Source organism: Akebia trifoliata, chromosome 10 (genome assembly GCF_017979445.1).
Source record: "Akebia trifoliata isolate Shusen 1 chromosome 10, ASM1797944v1, whole genome shotgun sequence".
NCBI lineage: Eukaryota > Viridiplantae > Streptophyta > Magnoliopsida > Ranunculales > Lardizabalaceae > Akebia > Akebia trifoliata.
Window position 1 is genome coordinate 642,255 of NC_141384.1, and position 20,830 is coordinate 663,084.

Genomic DNA, 20,830 nt, shown 5'->3' on the forward strand with positions numbered 1-20,830 from the left:
ATAACAAAGAAGAACTCAGAGACACAACCGACACCTCACCTTCTATTATTCCCACCCCAGATCTATCCCTCCTTAACCTGCGCATCCCCTCCATTTCTTTCACAGAGAAAACGAAAATGGCGAAAGTAGGTTCTCTGAGCGAGAACGTAGTGAAGAAGATCATGCTATCGTACGCCTACGTAGGTATCTGGATCTTCTTAAGCTTCACTGTAATAGTCTACAACAAATACATTTTAGACAAAAAGATGTACAATTGGCCTTTCCCCATCTCTCTAACAATGATTCACATGGCCTTCTGTTCTTCCCTCGCTTTCCTCCTCGTTCGAGTCTTCAATCTCGTCGAACCAGTCACCATGTCACGTGATCTCTATATCTCATCCGTCCTACCCATCGGAGCACTCTACTCCCTAAGCCTCTGGTTCTCAAACTCAGCCTATATCTACCTCTCTGTTTCCTTCATTCAAATGCTCAAAGCCCTAATGCCAGTCGCTGTCTACTCCCTTAGTGTGCTCTTCAAGAAAGAAACCTTTAAAGCTGAATCAATGGCGAATATGGTTTCGATTTCGATTGGTGTCGCAATTGCTGCTTATGGTGAATCAAAATTTGATTCTTGGGGTGTAATTCTGCAATTAAGTGCGGTTGTTTTCGAGGCGACTCGATTGGTTTTGATTCAGATCTTGCTTACTTCAAAGGGTATTTCGTTTAATCCGATTACATCTCTTTATTATGTCGCGCCGTGTTGTTTGGTGTTCTTGTTTGTTCCATGGGTTTTTGTCGAATTCCCTTTGTTGAAGGAGAGAACAAGTTTTAATTTTGATTGGGTGATATTTGGGACGAATTCTTTCTGTGCATTTGCGTTGAATCTTGCGGTGTTTTTGCTTGTTGGGAAGACTTCGGCGTTAACTATGAATGTTGCTGGGGTTGTGAAGGATTGGTTGCTGATTGGGTTTTCTTGGTCTGTGATTAGAGATACAGTGACCCCTGTAAATTTGATTGGTTATGGGCTTGCATTCTTGGGTGTTTGTTATTATAATTCGGTGAAATTAAAGGCGCTTAAGGCGAAGGAAGCGCAGAAGAAGACTCTACAGGTGGATGAGGAAGCTGGGAGGTTGTTGGAGGAAAGAGAAGGGGGGGAGGGATTAGGTGGGAAGACTGCTTCGCAGACTTGATCCGAGAATGGAATTAGGGGGATTTTTAGGTGAAATTTGAACAAAAAAAGAAAATTTGATGGAAGAATGGGATCCTATAGGAGGAGAAAAGGAAATGGGTTGTCTCAGTTTATTTTGCTGGTTTAAATTAGGCGAGATTTCGATTTGGGTATGATTTTCTAATATCTATTGCTAATTTTTCCATTCTTGGTATGTTAGTAGAAAGAATCCTGAAGTCCATCCGGATTTCTTCGCTTCTTTTTAATTGTATGATTATGCACTTGTGGGAAATTTAGATGATTATCTATTTAGCTCTGTTTGTTCATCTTGTTCGAATTATCTTCTCTTCTTGTACTGTAAATTGTGTTAATTTCATGTCGTTGATAGGAAAAATAATGCAATGGACTGCTTCTCTAACGATGATGTATGGTGGTCTAATATATGATCTTCTTAAGCTGTTTTGTTGGGAGTTGAGTAAATATTATTATCTTGAAAAACAAATGATCTCGAGAAAATGAATTCAAAATGGTGCAACGGTGGAGCTCAAGAACAAGAATACTTAATCCTTCTGTAACGACCCATTGTAGAATTTAAGTAGGTGACTATGAAAAATAGTTCTCTCACACTACTATTTGCATTTCAGTTTCTTAAAAATCCATTATGTCGGATGTGTTCGATTGTATATGATGGATCAAATTTTGTTACTTAGCTATAAAAGAAGCATGAATATTGAGTGTTTGTAAGGATTGATCACGTATCATTTGAATTAGTAACTCTAAGAAAAAAAATATTGTTCTAGGATATTGATCATCTTTCTCTTAAGATTTGGATTGATTTGGTTTTCTTGGACTTTTTTGGTTATTTAACACGGCTTAGAGATCCGATAAAGTCTTGAAAATTATATTATTCTTAGTTGCACAAAGCAGAGGATGGTGCCCAAGATGGGTTTCATATGCTGGAGCAGGGAAGGATAATTACTTGAAATTCTGCAAAGAAACATTATTGCTCTAGTAAGAAATATTCGACTATCGGCATCACTGTTACTATGCAAAGGAACAAGATGATAAATTTGATTTGTAATTTTGTCACTTTATTCTTTTAAATAACTGCAGAGAGGGGATAAGCTTATCATCTATGGTGCAGATTCTTCGCAACATACATTGAAAGGCTACTCTTGAAATTTATTGTGCAACCAAACATGAAACGTGTGGTTCGACGACCCCTTTAGTTGTTCCTTGGGCATTGATACAGTTTGATGTCACAACTTGGGATGAAGTCAGTTTTATTGTGTCCATTAGAATTCCAGTGCAGGCAACAGATTGGCTGCAGTCAAGTCTAATGGCAACAGTGGTGCTCGACGTGCCAAATGCATGCCTATATGTCACATTGCTTATTTGAACTGCGCTAACTTGCTTTCCCTTCAGAAAAAACAAAAACAAATTCAGATACTTCGGTCTTTTATGTGAGAATTTTTCGACGTACATGTAAGGGGTTATACATGTTACCTTCTTGTCGCAGCTGCCAGGAACGTCTTTGCTGCAGTAATATTGATCAATGATTATCGGGTTTTCTACAGAAGTGAAGTTGATATTCTCAAACGTGATATTACGAGCATAACCAGATGCGCCCTATATATAACAAACAAACAAAAAAAATGGATGTTATCGATATAATAAGATTTAACTAGTATTGATAGAATTGAATATTGGGCAATCAATAAGCACCACATTAGTACATTGAACCAAGTAAAGATGAGAATGGTGATACAGATGCTTAGAAAAACTAAAAATGATTATATCGAACATGAACTTGTCCTTGAAAATGTAAAAACATAACCAGTTCTATGATGATGATGTTGAGTTCATACCTGCCATGTCTTGATCCGAACTCCATTTGTTGATCCATGGAAATTCACGTTGTTCACGCTGATGTCCTCTACTTGTGCATAAGATCCTCCCCTACCTAAGCTTCCAACACTGTTCACAGAGGAAAAATATATATCTCACCATCATATATATATATAGGGAAATGTTCAGCAACAAACATTTTGGCAAAACATTTTTCAAAACATGGGTTAGAGGTTTTGGAATGGGCTGATTTTTGGTGAGGATGATCTCTACGGTAAGGAGATCATCATCACCAAAAATCAGCCCATTCCAAAACTTCTAACCCCATCAAAAATGATTTACAAAAAATGGACGGTCCACGATTTTTCAACTTGTAAACTGGGGTTAGAAGTTTTGGAATGGGCTGATTTTTGGTGAGGATGATCTCCTCACCATAGAGATCATCCTCACCAAAAATCAGCCCATTCAAAACCTCTAACCCATGTTTTGAAAAATGTTTTGCCAAAATGTTTGTTGCTGAACGGGACCCATATATATATATATATATATATGGGAAATGTTCAGCACCCTAAGTTTTACCACACACTTTAACAAACGTTTTTTGTCCTACATGGGTTATAAGTTTTGGAATGGGCTGATTTTTGGTGAGAATGATCTCTATGATTAGAAGATCATCCTCCCCAAAAATCAGCCCATTCCGAAATGTTTAGCCCTATGTTTACACGTTGAAAAATTGTGGACCGTCCATTTTTTGTAAACCATTTTTGATGGGGTTAGAAGTTTTGGAATGAGCTGATTTTTGGTGAGGATGATCTCCTCACCATAGAGATCATCCTCACCAAAAATCAGCTCATTCCGAAACTTCTAACCCATGTAAGACAAAATGCGTTTGTTAAAGTGTGTGGTAAAACTAAGGGTGGCGAACGGGACCCTATATATATATCATGAATAATGATTTTCTGAACCCCCATAAGCCCCCTGATGTGGCATGTGCTAAAGCCATAGTTATTTTCCCGCAAGATACACAACCACACATATTTATGGGGAAGTGCAATTGTGTATCCCGATGAAAAAGATATGTGGTTCTACCCCATGCCACGTCAGGGAACGTATAGGGACCTATGTCAACATAAATCGTTTGCCATGGTTCATCACTGTGTGTTAATAATTCTATTAGACAAATTCTATATTATTGATATAAATATGCCCACCTTACACCATGACCAGGTCCACAGTTAATGTTATGAATCAAAATTCTTGAAGTATGATCTCCAATGGAAACACAGTCATCACCTGTTAATTATAATTAATATGATATAAGATTGGTCAAAACACTGAATTTTCATTTCTAAGGAATAATATGGACAATTCGGAATGTTTGGAAGGTAAAAGAACGTAAAAATTTACCACTTTTTATGTCTAAATCGTGGATGACCACATTTGTAGATCCATCGATATGAATACCATCTGTATTAGGGCTTGTTTCAGGAGAATTGATACTCAAATTAGCAACACGAACCCGATTACTCCCCTGTATGAGGATATGAGTGTTGGCGCTGTTGATGAAGCTCACACGTTCGAGCGTACAATCGTAGCAGGAAATGAACTTGATTGCCTACCGATTTTATAAAAAAAAAAATCAAAAAATATGGAAGTTCAATTGATCCACTGCAACAATATCAATTCCTAGGCTTTCGAAAAATAAAATGTCAAAAAGGTCAAAATTTGATAATTAACAATACTAATTCACTCTTTTTTTTTTCTTTTCTTTTTTTTGAAGAAGGGTAAAAAGTGGTAAATTAAGTACTTACAGTTGGTGCTATTGTGGTGCATCCCTGCAAAATTAAAACAAAAAAAAAAAAAAAAAACCGCATTAGAAGATTTCAACTTTAAAGTACACTCAACCTTGAAAATCTTCTACTTAAAAAACATTTCTTTTTAAGTTTTCATACAAGACCTTGGATTAAAAATCTTGATAAAGAACAAATAACATGATCATCTTCATTACAGATCAATCTTTTCAGATATTACTAGCCATAAGAAAGAATTGTTTTAATCTTTATTAGAATTTTGAGTACCTTATTATTATTGTATCTGCATGATTGGTTCCACCAATTCCAACCTTGTCCATCGATAGTGCCAGGACCAATAACAGTGAGCCCAGAAACATTGTTGAATGCAAGCCATCTACTTGTATCGATCCCATCCCACGTGCGAATAGTTTCAGGAGACCTGATATTCCCATATATCTAAAAGAAAATGTGGAATCAAATTATCAATTCAATCATAAATAATAATAATAAATATTTCCATACCAAAACATTGATTTTCTTAGGCTTGCAAGGACCATTGAACATCGTAGGATTAACCAAAAATGTCCTTGCTCCTGGAATAAGTAAATTAATCGGTATCGTATTTTCTGAACTACACGCATCGTTCCACGCTGCTAGAAATGCCTATAAAATTGAGGATAAAACTAATAATTGATGGATTTTATTTAGAGGAATACTAATTTATTTAATGAAATAAAGTTTAAAAATATATAATTACCTTGGAATCATCAGTTTGGCCATTGCCAATAGCTCCATAATTTAAGACATTGAAGTAGGTCCATTTGTATGACGAAATTGCAACTGAAGTAAAGCATGCTAGCATGACAAGTACGCTGGTGAAAATACCCTGTAAAAAATTATAAGAAATTTTATTAAATGGATTAAAATTGTTATCATTATTATTATTGTATATATGGGCCGTGTTCGAGGGACATCTACAACAAGTGAAAACTATTTTTACATCTCTTGGATGTCATCAATTTTACAAGATCCAACGGCATCTGGTAGTGTTGTGGAAAACATTGAAAAAATGGACACAATCCATAGGATTGTGTAAAAATAGTTGTCAATTTTAGATGTCTCCCGAACACGTCCCTATATGTACAATCATATATGTATACCTATTATACAAAACAGGATTTTGTCCTAGTATATATATAGAGTAGCGTTCAATGGCCAACAGTTTGGCAAACATTTTGGCAAACACATTTTTCAAAACATGGGTTAGAGGTCTTGGAATGGGCTGATTTTTGGTGAGGATGATCTCTATGGTGAGGAGATCATCATCACCAAAAATCAGCCCATTCCAAAACTTTTAACCTCATCAAAAATGGTTTACAAAAAATGAACGGTTCACGATTTTTCAACTTGTAAAATGGGGCTAGAAGTTTTGATATGAGCTGCTTTTTGGTGAGGATGATCTCTTCACCGTAGAGATCATCCTCACCAAAAATCAGCCCATTCCAAGACCTCTAACCCATGTTTTGAAAAAGTGTTTGCCAAAATGTTTGCCAAACTGTTGGCCACGGATAGGGACCCATATATATATATATATATGGGTAGCGTTCAAGGGCAAACTTTTTAGCAAACTTTTTGGCAAAACATTTTTCAAAACATGGGTTAGAGGTTTTGGAATGGGCTGATTTTTGGTGAGGATGATCTCTACGGTGAGGAGATCATCCTCACCAAAAATCAGCCCATTCCAAAACTTCTAACCCATGTTTACAAGCTGAAAAATTGTGGACCGTCCACTTTTTGTAAACTGTTTTTGATGGGGTTAGAAGTTTTGGAATGTGCTGATTTTTGGTGATGATGATCTCCTCACCGTAGAGATCATCCTCACAAAAAATCAGCCCATTCCAAAATCTCTAACTCATGTTTTGAAAAATGTTTTGCCAAAAAGTTTGCTAAAAAGTTGGCCATTGAACGCCCCCCTATATATATATATATATAGATAATAAGGGTGGCGTTCGGAAGTCCTAAAGAGAGCCACACATTGTTTCAATGTATGGGTTTGGGTTAGAGGTTTCGGAATGGGCTGATTTTTTGTAAGGATGATCTCTATGATTAAGAGATCGTTCTCACCAAAAAATCAGCCCATTCCGAAACTTATAACCCCATCAAAAGTGATTTACAAAAATCAAACAGTCCACGATTCTTCAACGTGTAAACTGGGGTTAGAAGTTTTAGAATGAGCTGATTTTTGGTAAGGATGATCTCTTCACCATAGAGATCATCCTCACAAAAAATCAGCCCGTTCTAAAACTTCTAACCCCTATTTTGAAAAATGTCTGGCTCTCTTTACGGCCTTTGAACGCTTCCCATATAATAATGGATTAAGTTGAATAAAAAGCTCATTACCATGGTATTTGCGTCTGAATTTTGATCTTACACGCTGGTCTGATTGGTCCCTTTTGAACTAAAAACTTCAAGAGGATTTTATATTGTTTTTTGGTATTGAAATGTATTTTCTCAAATGCATATCATGAAAGAAAATGAAAATCTAGAATTGGTTGTTGAATCCTTATGATCATCCCAACCATGTATTTATAGAACAATGAATAAAAAAATATTTTTAGAATGCACATAATTACATGATAAAGCATCTAAAAATACAACCCATCGATAAAGATATGAAATTTATCATCCAAACAAGGGATTTATTGACATCTTGATTAAAATGAGAATGGAAGAAGCCTATTCTTTCCTTTTAATACATAAAAGGAAATAAGATTGAAAAGAAAATGGAAATAGCAAATTCTTTCCTTTTAAAAGATAAAAAGATTATGATCATGACTCATACATTTCTTAGACTTTAATATCCCACTTTGCAGTATTTTTTTATTTTTTTAACTTTTTTTTACATTAAATTATCAATAGTAAACCCAATACTATCCCAAGTAATGGAGGAGGGCTGCATAAGATTGGCAGATCATATAAAAATTCATCACCTTCTAACATGATCAATCTTGATCGTATATTTCTTCCAACCAATTGGGTAAATAAAGATGCCACAAAAGAATTCATTGTGTTGGATGTGTGTTCCATTGTATATGATATCGATGGATTAGATTTGTTACTTTAGTTATAAAAGAAGCATGCACATTGTTTCTTTGTTTGGGTGGTTTAGATTTTTAGGTTATTTAACTGCATATAGAGCTAATTTAGTATCGAAATTCTTACTTTGTGCCATCTAACTGCTATTATTGATGGTTGGGAAAAATCACTTGATTTCATCCTACATCTATTTTTCCCCTTTTTTTCTCACAATATTTTGTTTGGGTAGAGATCACGTTTATTTATTTACTTAGCGAACTTGAATACATCTGTCCAAGCACATCCACTCACTTAAATGGGGCAATGTATGTCAGATGGTCATATATACAGAATTTATAGAACAGACGAGTTGGGGGGCTAAGGATGCTGGGACATCTTCTATAACGTTAAGACACTTTGGTACAGAAACAAAAAACTACCTATAACACTCTTTGGATTAGCTTGAGATAAGCAAAACTCTCTCCCAGAGCAGATCTTTTGTACCCTATGTGCATAACTGTAAGACCTGAATTCATCTCTGGCCATATATATTCCCCAATCAGTGATGTTGCTCAAATTCCTTGGTGGGGTGTCCAAACTTTCACTAGTGAGGTGTAGAGGTTAAATGAATCGGTGCAACACCTCATGCAATGACATTTCTTGCACTACCTCTGAGCACTCCATCTGATTAACTTTGTAAAATCTGGAAAGAGAAGCGATTAGGAAATGATGTCTCCTTAAAAAATTGAGCTTTGCTTTTGGTGAAAACATGCTATTGGGTGGTGATCTCGCTTATGGATTCAAGTCGAACAATTCACTGTTATTATCCAAAGAAACAAGTTGATAAATTTGATTTGCAATTTTGTCACTTTATTCCTCCAAATAAATTTTAAATTACTTCATGAGAGAAACAAGTTGATAAATTTGAAATTTATTGTGGAACCAAACATGGAACACTTGGTTCGATGACCCCTTTAGTTGTTCCATGGGCATTGACACAGTTTGATGTCACAATTTGAGATCGACGAGAATGAAGACGATGTTGCCTCATGGATGAAGTCAGTTTTATTGTGTCCATTAAAATTCCAGTGCATGCGACAGACTGACTGCAGTCAAGTTTAATTGCCACCCTAGTGCTCGACGTGCCAATTGCATTCTTATATGTCACATCACTTATTTGAACCGCGCTAATATGCTTTCCCTTCAGAAACAACAACATACAAATTCAGTTATCACGAGCTTTGTTTGAGAATTGATTATCGTTCATGTAAGGGGTTATTCATATTACCTTTCTGTCGCAGCTGCCAGGAACGTCTTTGCTGCAGTAATACTGATCAATGATTATTGGATTTTCCACAGAAGTGAATTTGATATTCTCAAATGTGATATTACGAGCATAACCCATTCCACCCTATATATAATAAATAAAAATAAAAGACATGAATGTTATCAATATAATAAGATTAACTATGATTAATAGAATTTAGTAGGTGTCATATTAATAAATTGAACCTAGAAAAGATAAGAATGGTGATTTAGATGGTTGGAAAATTTTTAAAAATGACTATAAACATGAACATCCATGAAAATGTAAAACGTTGCTCACTAAACAATAAATTTAAATAAAAAAAAAGTCTATAAAGTGAGAGTGCAAGAGGGAGACAAAGAACATGGATTAAGGTAGCTAAGACGCAGCTTAGACCAATAGTTCAGTTGGGGTCGCGGGTCCAAGTCCAATCAAAATACCAAGAAAAGGTAATGAAAGCGGATATAAATACACTTGCAATAACATGAGAAACAGCTCTAGACAGGCATGGATGAAAGAATAAGATTAGTTCAGCCAACCCCAAATCTTTGGATAAGGCTTTGATGATGAAGATGTTGAGTTCATACCTGCCATGTCTTGATCCGAACTCCATTTGTTGATCCATGGAAATTCACGTGATTCACATAGATGTTCTCTACTTGCGCATGAGATTCTCCCCTACCGAGGCTTCCAACACTATTAACAATTGAAAAAAATATATATTATCATCATATATATAAATTATTTGTCATGACTCATCCCCGCGTATTATTAAATCTGTTAAATAAATTCTATATTATCGGTATAACTATGCCCACCTTACACCATGACCAGGTCCACAGTTAATATTATGGACCCAAATTCTTGAAGTATGATCTCCAATTGAAATACAGTCATCACCTGTTAATTATAACTAATATGATATAAGATTGGTCAAAAACTAAATTTTCATTTCTAAGGAATAACATGGAGAAGTTGGGAATGTTCGAAAGGTAAAAAAATGTAAATATTTACCGCTTTTTATGTCTGTATCATGAATATCCACATTTGTAGAACGGTCGATATGAATTCCATCCGTATTAGGGCTGGTTCCGGGAGAATTGATAGTCAAATTAGCAACCCAAAACCGATTACTCCCCTGTATGAGGATATGAGTGTTGGCGCTGTTGATGAAATTCAAATGTTGGAGAGTACAATCATAGCAGGAAATGAACTTGATTGCCTACCGATGGTTAACAAAAGAAAGAAAAAAATCAAAAATGTTAGAAGTTCCGTTGATCCAACGCAACAATATCTACTCCTAGGCTTTGTAAATATGTGAAAAAAAAGTTATAAATTTCATTAATTATATAACAGTACCAATACACTCTCTTTTTTTGTTTGAAAAAAGGGTTAAAAATGGTAAGTTAAGTTCTTACAGTCGGTGCCATTGTGGTGCATCCCTGCAAAATTAAACCAAAAAAAGATTCCATTAGAAGATTTCAAGTGCACTCAATCTGACAAATTATCTGAATAGCAATTTAAGCCTTTTAAGGAAACTTAGAAAATATATTCTTGGAAATCTTTAACTTTAAAAAAAAAAAAAAATTCTTTTTTAGCTTTCATACAAGATCTTAGATTAAAAATCTTAAGAAAGAACAAATAACATTATCTCATTCATTTCACATCAATGTTTTCAGAGACTCCTAACCATACGAAAAATTCATCTAATGCAATTAAATTATTAGACTCATTTTTTATGCTATCAAGGTAACTATATATTTAAGGTATTAGAACTCATTTTGTCGTTAAATCATTCAAAACAATCTTTGTACCCCACCATTTGTGATAATTTTAGAAAGCAAAATCCTAGCCCAAAGTGAGGTTTCACTAAGATGGGAATATATTCCTAAAGATTCCCTGAAAAAATGTATAATTATTAGGAGACCAATATGTTTCTTCTCCCATCTCAGTCATACATCGAAGGAGTGATTTTATTTTATTTTCTGCCTCATCTATATATGTGAGAATTGTTTTAATCTTTATCAGAATATAAGTACCTTATTGTAATTGTATCTGCATGATTGTTTCCACCAATTCCAACCTTGTCCATCGATGGTGCCAGGACCAATAACAGTGAGCCCACTAACACCTTTGAATGCAAGCCATCTACTTGCATCAACCCCATCCCACGTGTGAATATTTTCAGGAGACCTGATAGTACCATATATCTAAAACAAAATGGAGAAGAAAAAGTGGAATCAAATTATCAATTCGGTCATAAATAATAATAATAATAAATATTTCCATACCAAAACATTGATGTTCTTAGGCTTGCAAGGACCATTGAACATTGTAGGATTAACCAAAAATGTCCTTGCCCCTGGAATAAGTAAATTAACAGGGATCTTATTTTCTGAACTACATGCATCGTTCCATGCCGCTAAAAATGCCTACAAAATTGAAGATAAAACTAATAATTATTAGATTTTATTTAGACGAATACTAATTTATTTAATGAAATAAAGTTTAAAAAGATTTAATTACTTTGGAATCATCAGTTTGGCCATTGCCAATAGCTCCATAATTTAAAACATTGAAGAAGGGCAGTTTGTTTGTCGAAATTGCGACTGAAGTAAAGCATGCTAACATGACAAGTACACTGGTGAAAATACCCTGTCAAAAATTATAAGAAATTTTCAAATTTTTATTAAATGGATTAAATTGTTATTAATAATATATATATATATATATATTATATATATATATATATATATATATATATATGGACAATGTTAAGTAGACAAATTTTTGTCTTATATGACTAAAAAGTTTCAGACTAAGCTGATTTTTGTGCTATAGTGAGGAGATCGTCCTCACAAAAAAACACCTCATTCCAAAACTTCTTACCCCATGACAAGTGATTACAAACTAACTGTAAAAATTGACAGTCTATGATTCTTCTACTTATAAATTAGGGTTAGAAATTTCAGAATAAGCTGAATTTTTTTTAACATTATTTCCTCACCATAGAGATCCTCCTCACAAAAAATCAGATCATTCTAAAACTTTTAGCCCATATAGAATAAAACACGTTGGCTATATATATAAATGTATGTAAGATTAAATTAAATTAAAAGCTCCTTACCATGGTATTTACGTCTGAGTTTTGATCTTGAATCCCGGTCTGATTGATCCCTTTAGAATAAAAACTTCAAGTAGTATTTTATATTGTTTTTGGATGTAAAAATAATTTTCTTGATTGCATATGATGAAAGAAAATGAAAATCTAGAATTGGTGGGTTAATCTTTATGATCATCTCATCCATTTATTTATAGAACAATAAAAATTAATTTTAGTATGCAAATAATTACATGATAAAGGATATAAAAATATAACTAATTGATAAAGAAATGAAATGAATATCCAATCAAGGATTGATTGACATCTTAACTGAAAACATAATGGAAAGTTAAAATTCTTTCCTTGTACATGAAAGGAAATGAGATTGAAAAGATAATGGAAAGAGTAATATTTTTTCCTTTTAAAACATTTAAAGGAAATGATGATCATATCTCACACAATTGTGCTAATTATTTATCTTCTGGGCAAAATTGGTATTCCGCCATATTAATGAATAACAAGAATTTCTATCAAGAGGTTACATCTTATCATGTTTTAACAAGAAAATCAATGAAAGCTTTTTGAAAAACATTTTCCTTACCAACTTTGTAAGATTTGATATCTTACTCATTAGGCCAACATGGATTACCACATTTGCAATCCTACATCACAGCCTTTAAGATTTCATGGAAAACTCAGATTCAAAAGAAAATAATATTAAAATAAATCTGTTTTGAGCTTTATACAAGGTGTCGAAAATGGACAGCGACTGACTCTCAAATTTAAGATTTAAATTCAATGTGGAAAATATTTTTTTTATAAAATAAGATTAATCAAAGTTCTTAATACACGTCCCTGTAGCAACGGATCATGTTTTTGGATACCACTATGTGAACTCACAACCCTAGCTAAGTGAATCATTAGTGAGGCTAACCTCCAAGAATCAACCAAGCACAAGATATGATTTTGCATGAGATTTCCTGATGGCCACCAAGCAGAATAGAAAATTTTGCACTATAAAATTTTAATTTTTCACTCACCATCACTATGCAAATAAACAAATTGATAAATATATATGTCCTTGATGGGCAATTCTGTCAATCTACAACTTCAATATATTTTAAATGAACTGCAAACTATTGTAAAAATAAATAAATAAATAAAATAAAAAATAAAAACAAAAGGTTTATCATCTAAGGGTGCAGGTATCTCAAATAAACCTAGCAACAATAATATAAAAAAACTAATCTTCAAATTTATTGTGGAACCAAACATGGAACATTTGGTTGAATGACTCCATGGGTTATTCCTTGAGCATTGGTACAGCTTGAGGTCACTTTTTGGGTTTGATGATGATGATGATGACTATGTCTCGATGAATTCAGCTCTATTGAGTCCATCAGAATTCCAGTGCAGGCGACCGACTGGCTGCAGGCAAGTTTAATAGCCACATTGGTGCTCGACGTACCGAATGCCTTCCTATATGTCACATTGCTTATGTGAACTCCACTAACATGTCTTCCCTGAAAAAAACCAAATAGAAACTCAGTTACTTAAATTGGTCTTTTGTGAGAATTTATCATCTTGTGTTCTATGTATATATAAGGGCATAATCAAGTTATACCATATTGTCGCAGCTGCCCTTAACATCTTTGCTGCAATAATATTGATCAATGATTATTGGATTTTGCACAGAAGTGAAGTTAATATTCTCAAATGTGATATCACGAGCATAACCCGTTGCACCCTACATAACAATTAAAAAAAAATGAATGTTAATAATAATAAAAAAGATGATGGATTGAGCACGAATGAATTAGTAATTAAAATGTAACCAATAGACGATAACTAAGAGAAAATTGATTGAGATGATTTGGTCACGTGGATTGAGGTAGTGACAGTGGGGATTAGAAGTTTAGAACCATAGCTTAATTTGTTTACATATTGAAATGCTACTTTTGGGCTCATGGGTTCAAGTCAACAAACAGGAGATATGAATATAAGTGCAACTAATAACATGAGATATAGCTCGATAGAGAGACTTGGATGGAGGAATGAGAATCCGTACAGCTGATCTCAAATCTTTGGGATAACGATTCCATGATGATTTCATACCTGCCATGTCTTGATCCGTGCTCCATTTGTTGATCCATGGAAATTCACATTGCTCACATAGATGTCCTCTACTTGCACATATGATCCTCCCTTACCTAAGCTTCCAATACTATTAACAATAGAAAAATTCATATTATCATCAAGTATAAAATCATTAGTTGCATTGCATTGCCGCGTAATATTAATTATGTTAAAAAAATTCTGTATAATCGATAAAAATCTGCCCACCTTATACCATGACCAGGTCCACAGTTAACGTTATTGATTCGAATTCCTGAAGTGTGATCTCCAATGGAAACACAGTCATCACCTGTTAATCATAATGTATTACAAGATCGGTCAAAAAAGCAATTAATTTTTATTTTGAAGGACTAATATGGAGAATTTGGAACATTCGAAAGGTAAAAGCATGTAAAAAGGAAAAAAAAGAACCGCTTTTTATGTCTGTATTCTCGATGACCACATTTTTCGAATTTTCGATATGAATCCCATCTGTATTAGGGCTAGTTTTAGGAGAATTGATTCTTAAATTAGAAACATGAAATCCATTACACCCCTGTACGAGGATATGAGTGTTGGCGCTGTTGGTGAAGCTCACATCTTTTAGAGCACAATCGTTGCAAGAAATGAACTTTATCGCCTACCAATCATTAATAATAATAACATATCATTTGAAGTTGGAACAATCCAATGTAACAATATCAATTCCTAGGTTTTCAAAAATGAGTGGTGATAATATGACTCCCCCACCATATACACAACCATGCATCCCCATAAATCTGTGCAGTTGTGTATCCTGATGAAAGGAAATCTATGGTTCTGGCACACCGCACGTCAGGGAGTCGATTGAGTATGCCATGTGGGGGAGTTAGATTATCACGAGTCTTCAAAAATATGTGAAAAAAGAATCTTAAAATTCAGTAATTGACCATGCTAATCCATTTTTTTCTTTATTTGAAGAAGAGTTAAAAACGGTAAATTAAGTACTTACAGTTGGTGCCATTTTTGTGCATCCCTGCAAATATTGAACCAAAAAAAGATTGCATTAGAAGATTTTATCTACATTTAATCTATCAGAAACACACAACATTTGAATAGCAAAATAGGTCTTGTAAGGAAGCTTTGAAAATCTTGTCCTTAAAGACATTTTCTTTTAAGGAAATTTTTTTATAAGCTTCCATACAAGGCATTAATACTAACTACATGAAAAGTTGACCTAAAGTGATTCCAATTTTACAAATTCAATTTTTTTAAAGGGATGAGGTAAAGTAGATTAAACCCATGAGATGACACCTTATTCTTTGGTTGAACCATTTAATACAATCTTTGTATCCCACATATCTTTACTATTATAATGAGAGAAGGTGGAGTAGACGTGGTTCGACACCAAATTTTGAATCTCATAAATTCCCCCACCTTTACAGTTAAACATAATATATATAATAAGAGTCATTTTGATCAAAACCCAAGAAAATTGAACCACACAACCAGAATCATATTAGTTAATTTTCAAAATTACAAAAAATATCTTTTGTAATATTCAAAAACTAACCAATACTGTTTTAAATTACAGATAGGCCCTTTTGAGACATGTGCGTTTGCACATGCCACCTAGTTTGTCATAATTTTAGAAATGAAAATTCCAGTCTCAAAACCAGTTTTTTGAGATGGGAAGATATTCCTAGAGATTCCTTAAAAATGTATTACTAAACCCTAGGAAACCTGTGTTTTCCCTCCCATCTCAGTCATACACTCGATATCACTGTAAGTCCAAAAAGTAAATATTCTATATTTATACTATAATCAACATTTCAAAAAAAAAAAGTGATCAACATTTCATGATGTTTAATCAACCGAAAGGGTGAAATTTTTTATTTTTGTGCCACATGCAATAAGAATTGCTTTCATCTTTATAAGAATTTCAGTACCTTATTATGATTATTTCTGCATGATTGGGCCCACCAATTCCAGCCTTGTCCATCGACGGTGCCAGTACCATCGACAGTGAGCCCAGTAACACTGTTGAATGCGAGCCATCTCCTTGAATCAATCCCATTCCACGTCTTAGTAGTTTCAGGAGATCTAACAGTTCCATATATCTAAAATAGAAAGCAAATTTTTTGGAAACAAATTGTCAATTGTATTTCGAACTTTTTAAATAATGTAAGCAATATCGTAAAATAAAAAAATAAAAAAAAATTAAAAGAAGAAACAAGAAGAAATATTAATTCCATACAGAAACACTTATATTCTTAGGCTTGCAAGGACCATTGAATATTGTGGGATTAACTAAAAATGTTTTTCCTCCTGGAATAATTAAGTTCGAAGGGACCCCATTTTCGGAACCACATGCATCGTTCCACACTGCTAGAAATGCCTAAAATTGGAAGATAAAACTAATAAGTATTAGATTTTATATAGAGGAAAGCCAATTTAATGAAGTAAAGTTTAAAAGATTTACTTTGGAATCATCGGTATGGCCATCACCAATAGCTCCATAATCTAAAACATTGAAGTACTTTAGATTGTTCGTCGAAACTGCAACTGTTGTTAAGCATGCTAGTATGACAAATACAGTACTTGTGAAAATACCCTGTGAAGAATTATAAGAAATGTTGGGATTGTTATGCAAGCAAATTGAGGGGAATAATGGGAAGTATATATGTTCTTGAACCAAATGCAAAAAAATATCAAATAATAATAAGTTAAATAAAAAGCCTCTTACCATGGTATTTAAGTCTCTGATTGAACCCTTTAAAACAAAAACAGAAACAAAACAAAACAAAAAAGCTAAGTGACTTACAATGAATTTTCTTAAATTCATTGTGAAATAAAATAGAAATCTAGAAGTTTTTAAGTGAATCCTAGTATCCCAACCATGTATGTATAAAACAACAAAACTTTTTTGTAAATTACATTTTTTTTAATACCATCATAGCTTAAAATGATTAAATATCTTAAAAATATTTTTAGCAAGTCCTCGGGTTGGAACCTCATATCGCACTTCTTGAGGTGAAAGTGATGGGAACCATAAATGTTTTTCATATAGATACGAGTGAAAAAGCATCTATGGTTCCTATCCACTTTCATGTCAAAAAGTGCGATATGAGGTTCCAGCTTGAGGTCACTCCAACACGAATCTACTCTTAATATTCCAAAATCTAAATTTATATATCTTTTGCTTCTAACCATAGAAATAAGGGAAATTTACCAATTCGTGATTCAGGTAAATGATGTACAGGCAAATCCTTTTCCACTCTTTGAGCACATCATGGAAAAATTTCTAGATTTAGTCGTAAGTTTTTTTTTACACGTAGGTCTAACCTTACTTAGTAATATTTCAAATCTTACTAAGAGTCGTTGAGCTCACATTGAGGCATTCAAAATCTTGATGCGATGCCACAAGGATGAAGAGGAAAAAAATAATTAAATAAAAAAAATTCACCATTTAATTTTAATATAAAATTTGAGGGTTCGGTGGGAGATCATTAGCCGTCCATTTTCAAAACCTTGGATGAACTCTAAAAAAAATTATGTTTTTGAATTTTTTTTACCTGAGTTTTTTCGTGAAATCTAAAGGGTTGTGATTTTGGATTTGCCAATTTGGTTATCTATTTGAGGTTAAAAAAATATCTTACTACGGAAAGTGTTTCTCTATTTTTTTATGTTCAAGGTAGCATGTGCAAACTTACACGTATCAAAAGGACTTATTTGTAATTTAAAATACTGGTTAAAGGATTTTAGCTGAGTATATAATAAAAAAGATATTTTTTGGGTTAAGATGGTTTGACCCATGAAGATGACTCATGAAAAAAACACAAGATCCCAACCGTCTAAACACAAAATCCATTGGTTGAGATTTATCCTCGAGATAAGTATCTCATAGATATGTGTTATCTAGATGCACATAAATCTCCACTGTTGGATTTGGTATCCAAACGGTTGGAATCATGTATTTTCTTGTGAGTCAACAGATCCCAACCCTATTTTTTTTTTTGTTTTGAGATCTATCCACCATGATTAAAGGGTTGTTTGTTAAACAGAAGAGTTGTGCGGGAGGGACCTCAATTCACACTCGCATCTCGATGAAATGTATTTATGGTTCCATAAACACCTCTACCTCAGCAAAATGTGAATTGATGTCACTCCAGCATTATTCTAAACAAAAATTTGATATTTTTGTAGTTGAGCCTTGCTAAACTGACCAAAAAAAAGACTCCAATTCTCTAACCTGCCGGATCATCACTACCTCAAACGATAAATCTCATGCTGTGGCAAATTATTATTTTTTCCATTATTTTTAATTGTTTTACACTCAAATACCTTCAATTTAAGTTTGGGTCAGGTTCAAGGGCCATATGAGAAAACATATGTAAAAACTTTCGTTTTTAATAAAATTTTAAAATATGGGTTAGAAATTTTGGATTGAGCTGATTTTTTGTGAGGATGATCTCTATGATGGGAAGATCATCCAAAAAAGAAAAAATCAGCCCAATCTGAAACTTCTAACCCCATTAAAAGTGATTTAGAATGTGGATCGTCGATTTTTTATCAATTTTTATCACTAATTTGTAAATCACTTTTGATGGATTTAGAAGTTTTTGATTGAGCTGATTTTTTGTGAGGATGATCTTTTCATCATGGTGACCATCCTTGCAAAAAATCAGCTCAATCCAAAATCTCAAACTCTTATTTTGAAAAACGAAAGTTTTTTCATATGTCTTCTCATATGGCCCTTGAACCACCCCCTCTAAGTTTTTCATGACAAACGGTCTGTTAGGTAAGATTTACAGTGCAATCAAACACGCCTTAATCACTTATTTACCAATAAAGTTTTTTAAGCTTCTAAAAAGTTTTATTGGTAAATTCTTTGGAATGTGTAGCTTATAAGGAAAGAGAACCTCCCGCACTTGTGGGGAGACCGATGAGATTCTCATACCTTAATAAATATGGGGTCCAACTCCAAACCAATTGGCAGTGAGTGGGGAGACCGATGAGATTATAAGGAGCGAGACAAGTCAATGAGTGTCCGATCTAGGACTAAACTCAAGAAAAAGAGAGATTAAAATCATTGAAAAAACTAATGCATGTGAATAATTTAATTAAATTAATAATGAAAAAGATACCTGGAGGAGGATTATGGCTGAGAAAGATGAGTTGAACGGGAAATCTCCATTATCTTCTCTTTCTCCATATATATATATATAGAATTCGAAACCAAATCCTAGTAGAATTCTATTTATTAATTTTACTTTCCCACGTATATCAGTATTTTTAACTGACCCGATTTTATTGAAAGTTGTTCGATTCAAATAGAATTGGATTACTTGAAAGGACCCTCAATTTTGTACGGAACCGATATGGTTCAACCTTTAATGAAAATTATTTATTTATTTTAAGGTATTTTGGTAAATTTGTGATATTAGGTTTAATCGTACAAAATGAAGACGAGGTTGACCTTTTGACTGAAAGTCAACTTATCTTCTTTTTTTTTTCATCTACTAGAAAGGTGAATCTATTTTATTTTATTCAAAATACCTAAGGTAACTATGGATAGGTTGAATAAATTATAAATACTTTATCATAGAAGTTGAAGATGTTTAAGATAAACAAATTTTTAGGAGAAAAATCAAAGTTTTTAATTAGTGGTTGAAGATGAGGACTTTAAATAAAAATATTTTTCATTAGTCCAATAAAGAAGACTGAGGTCAAGGAAGTATATGATCAATTTAGTTTAAAAACTTAAGGTTAGCTCAAATATTCACCAAATAAGAAAGAGTCGGTCAGTGATATTAAAATTGGCATTGTTTCACACATTGCTGAAGTGGAGGTGTGCATATAATCATAGATGTTTTTCACTCATATCTTAATGAATAGCATCTATATTTCCGTACTCACATCCACGACATTAATGTGTGAAACTCAATTTTAATGTCACTCCAACATTTTCCAATAACAAATATTCACCAAATCACAATGGGATTAGGAAAAAGATTTGAAAGAGGTCACAGAAAAATCAAATCAAGATTTCATAGAATCTACAGGATTCATAGAATCCCGTATTAATAATCTAATTAATTTTCCTTATTTGTTTTTCTGATAGTTACGCATGTTGATCAGCTATGTCTTGTGTTAGTTTGATTAAGGTTGATTTACACAGACCATCTCTACGTTTTGGGAAATATTTGAGATAGCTCTTATGTTTTCAAACTGATGACATGCCCGCTTGACCTCGGTCTTTTTCATAAACTAAGAGGGAATCAACCCATATTTTATCTTTATCAAAGTGATCGGCCATCATTGGACCTGAGTCAAATTATTTGGACTGATGTGTATGTTTATTTAAATAAATAAAAAATTTTCAAAGAGTTTATAGTTTTTTTTTTTTTTAATTATCTTTTTTTTTTATAATTAAGGATGCAACTTGATCCCATTCAAACTGA

At 33.4% G+C, this 20,830-nt stretch overlaps 3 protein-coding genes and 1 pseudogene across 3 annotated transcripts; 1 reads left to right on the top strand and 3 right to left on the bottom strand.

The window, feature by feature from the left end:
* On the top strand, nucleotides 1-1,473 carry LOC147392564 (putative sugar phosphate/phosphate translocator At5g25400 pseudogene; annotated as a pseudogene).
* An 856-nt stretch (nucleotides 1,474-2,329) lies between these two features.
* Nucleotides 2,330-5,828, bottom strand: LOC147392565 (putative polygalacturonase At1g80170). Its single transcript, XM_086456395.1, has 10 exons — nucleotides 5,814-5,828; nucleotides 5,546-5,674; nucleotides 5,311-5,451; nucleotides 5,074-5,244; nucleotides 4,807-4,830; nucleotides 4,403-4,610; nucleotides 4,207-4,288; nucleotides 3,016-3,124; nucleotides 2,647-2,776; nucleotides 2,330-2,556 (listed from the first exon to the last, which is right to left on the bottom strand). The coding sequence occupies exons 1-10, from the start codon at nucleotides 5,826-5,828 to the stop codon at nucleotides 2,330-2,332; spliced, it is 1,236 nt and encodes a 411-aa protein (XP_086312521.1).
* A 2,966-nt stretch (nucleotides 5,829-8,794) lies between these two features.
* Nucleotides 8,795-11,800, bottom strand: LOC147392566 (putative polygalacturonase At1g80170). Its single transcript, XM_086456397.1, has 9 exons — nucleotides 11,696-11,800; nucleotides 11,461-11,601; nucleotides 11,209-11,379; nucleotides 10,588-10,611; nucleotides 10,184-10,391; nucleotides 9,988-10,069; nucleotides 9,757-9,865; nucleotides 9,152-9,274; nucleotides 8,795-9,064 (listed from the first exon to the last, which is right to left on the bottom strand). The coding sequence occupies exons 1-9, from the start codon at nucleotides 11,798-11,800 to the stop codon at nucleotides 8,795-8,797; spliced, it is 1,233 nt and encodes a 410-aa protein (XP_086312523.1).
* Nucleotides 11,801-13,528: 1,728 nt separating this feature from the next.
* LOC147392567 (putative polygalacturonase At1g80170) lies at nucleotides 13,529-17,323 on the bottom strand. Its single transcript, XM_086456399.1, has 11 exons — nucleotides 17,318-17,323; nucleotides 17,113-17,139; nucleotides 16,849-16,980; nucleotides 16,624-16,764; nucleotides 16,316-16,486; nucleotides 15,379-15,402; nucleotides 14,820-15,027; nucleotides 14,616-14,697; nucleotides 14,388-14,496; nucleotides 13,897-14,019; nucleotides 13,529-13,795 (listed from the first exon to the last, which is right to left on the bottom strand). Exons 1-11 carry the CDS (start codon nucleotides 17,321-17,323, stop codon nucleotides 13,529-13,531), a joined length of 1,290 nt encoding a protein of 429 aa, XP_086312525.1.
* Between the last annotated feature and the right edge of the window lie 3,507 nt (nucleotides 17,324-20,830).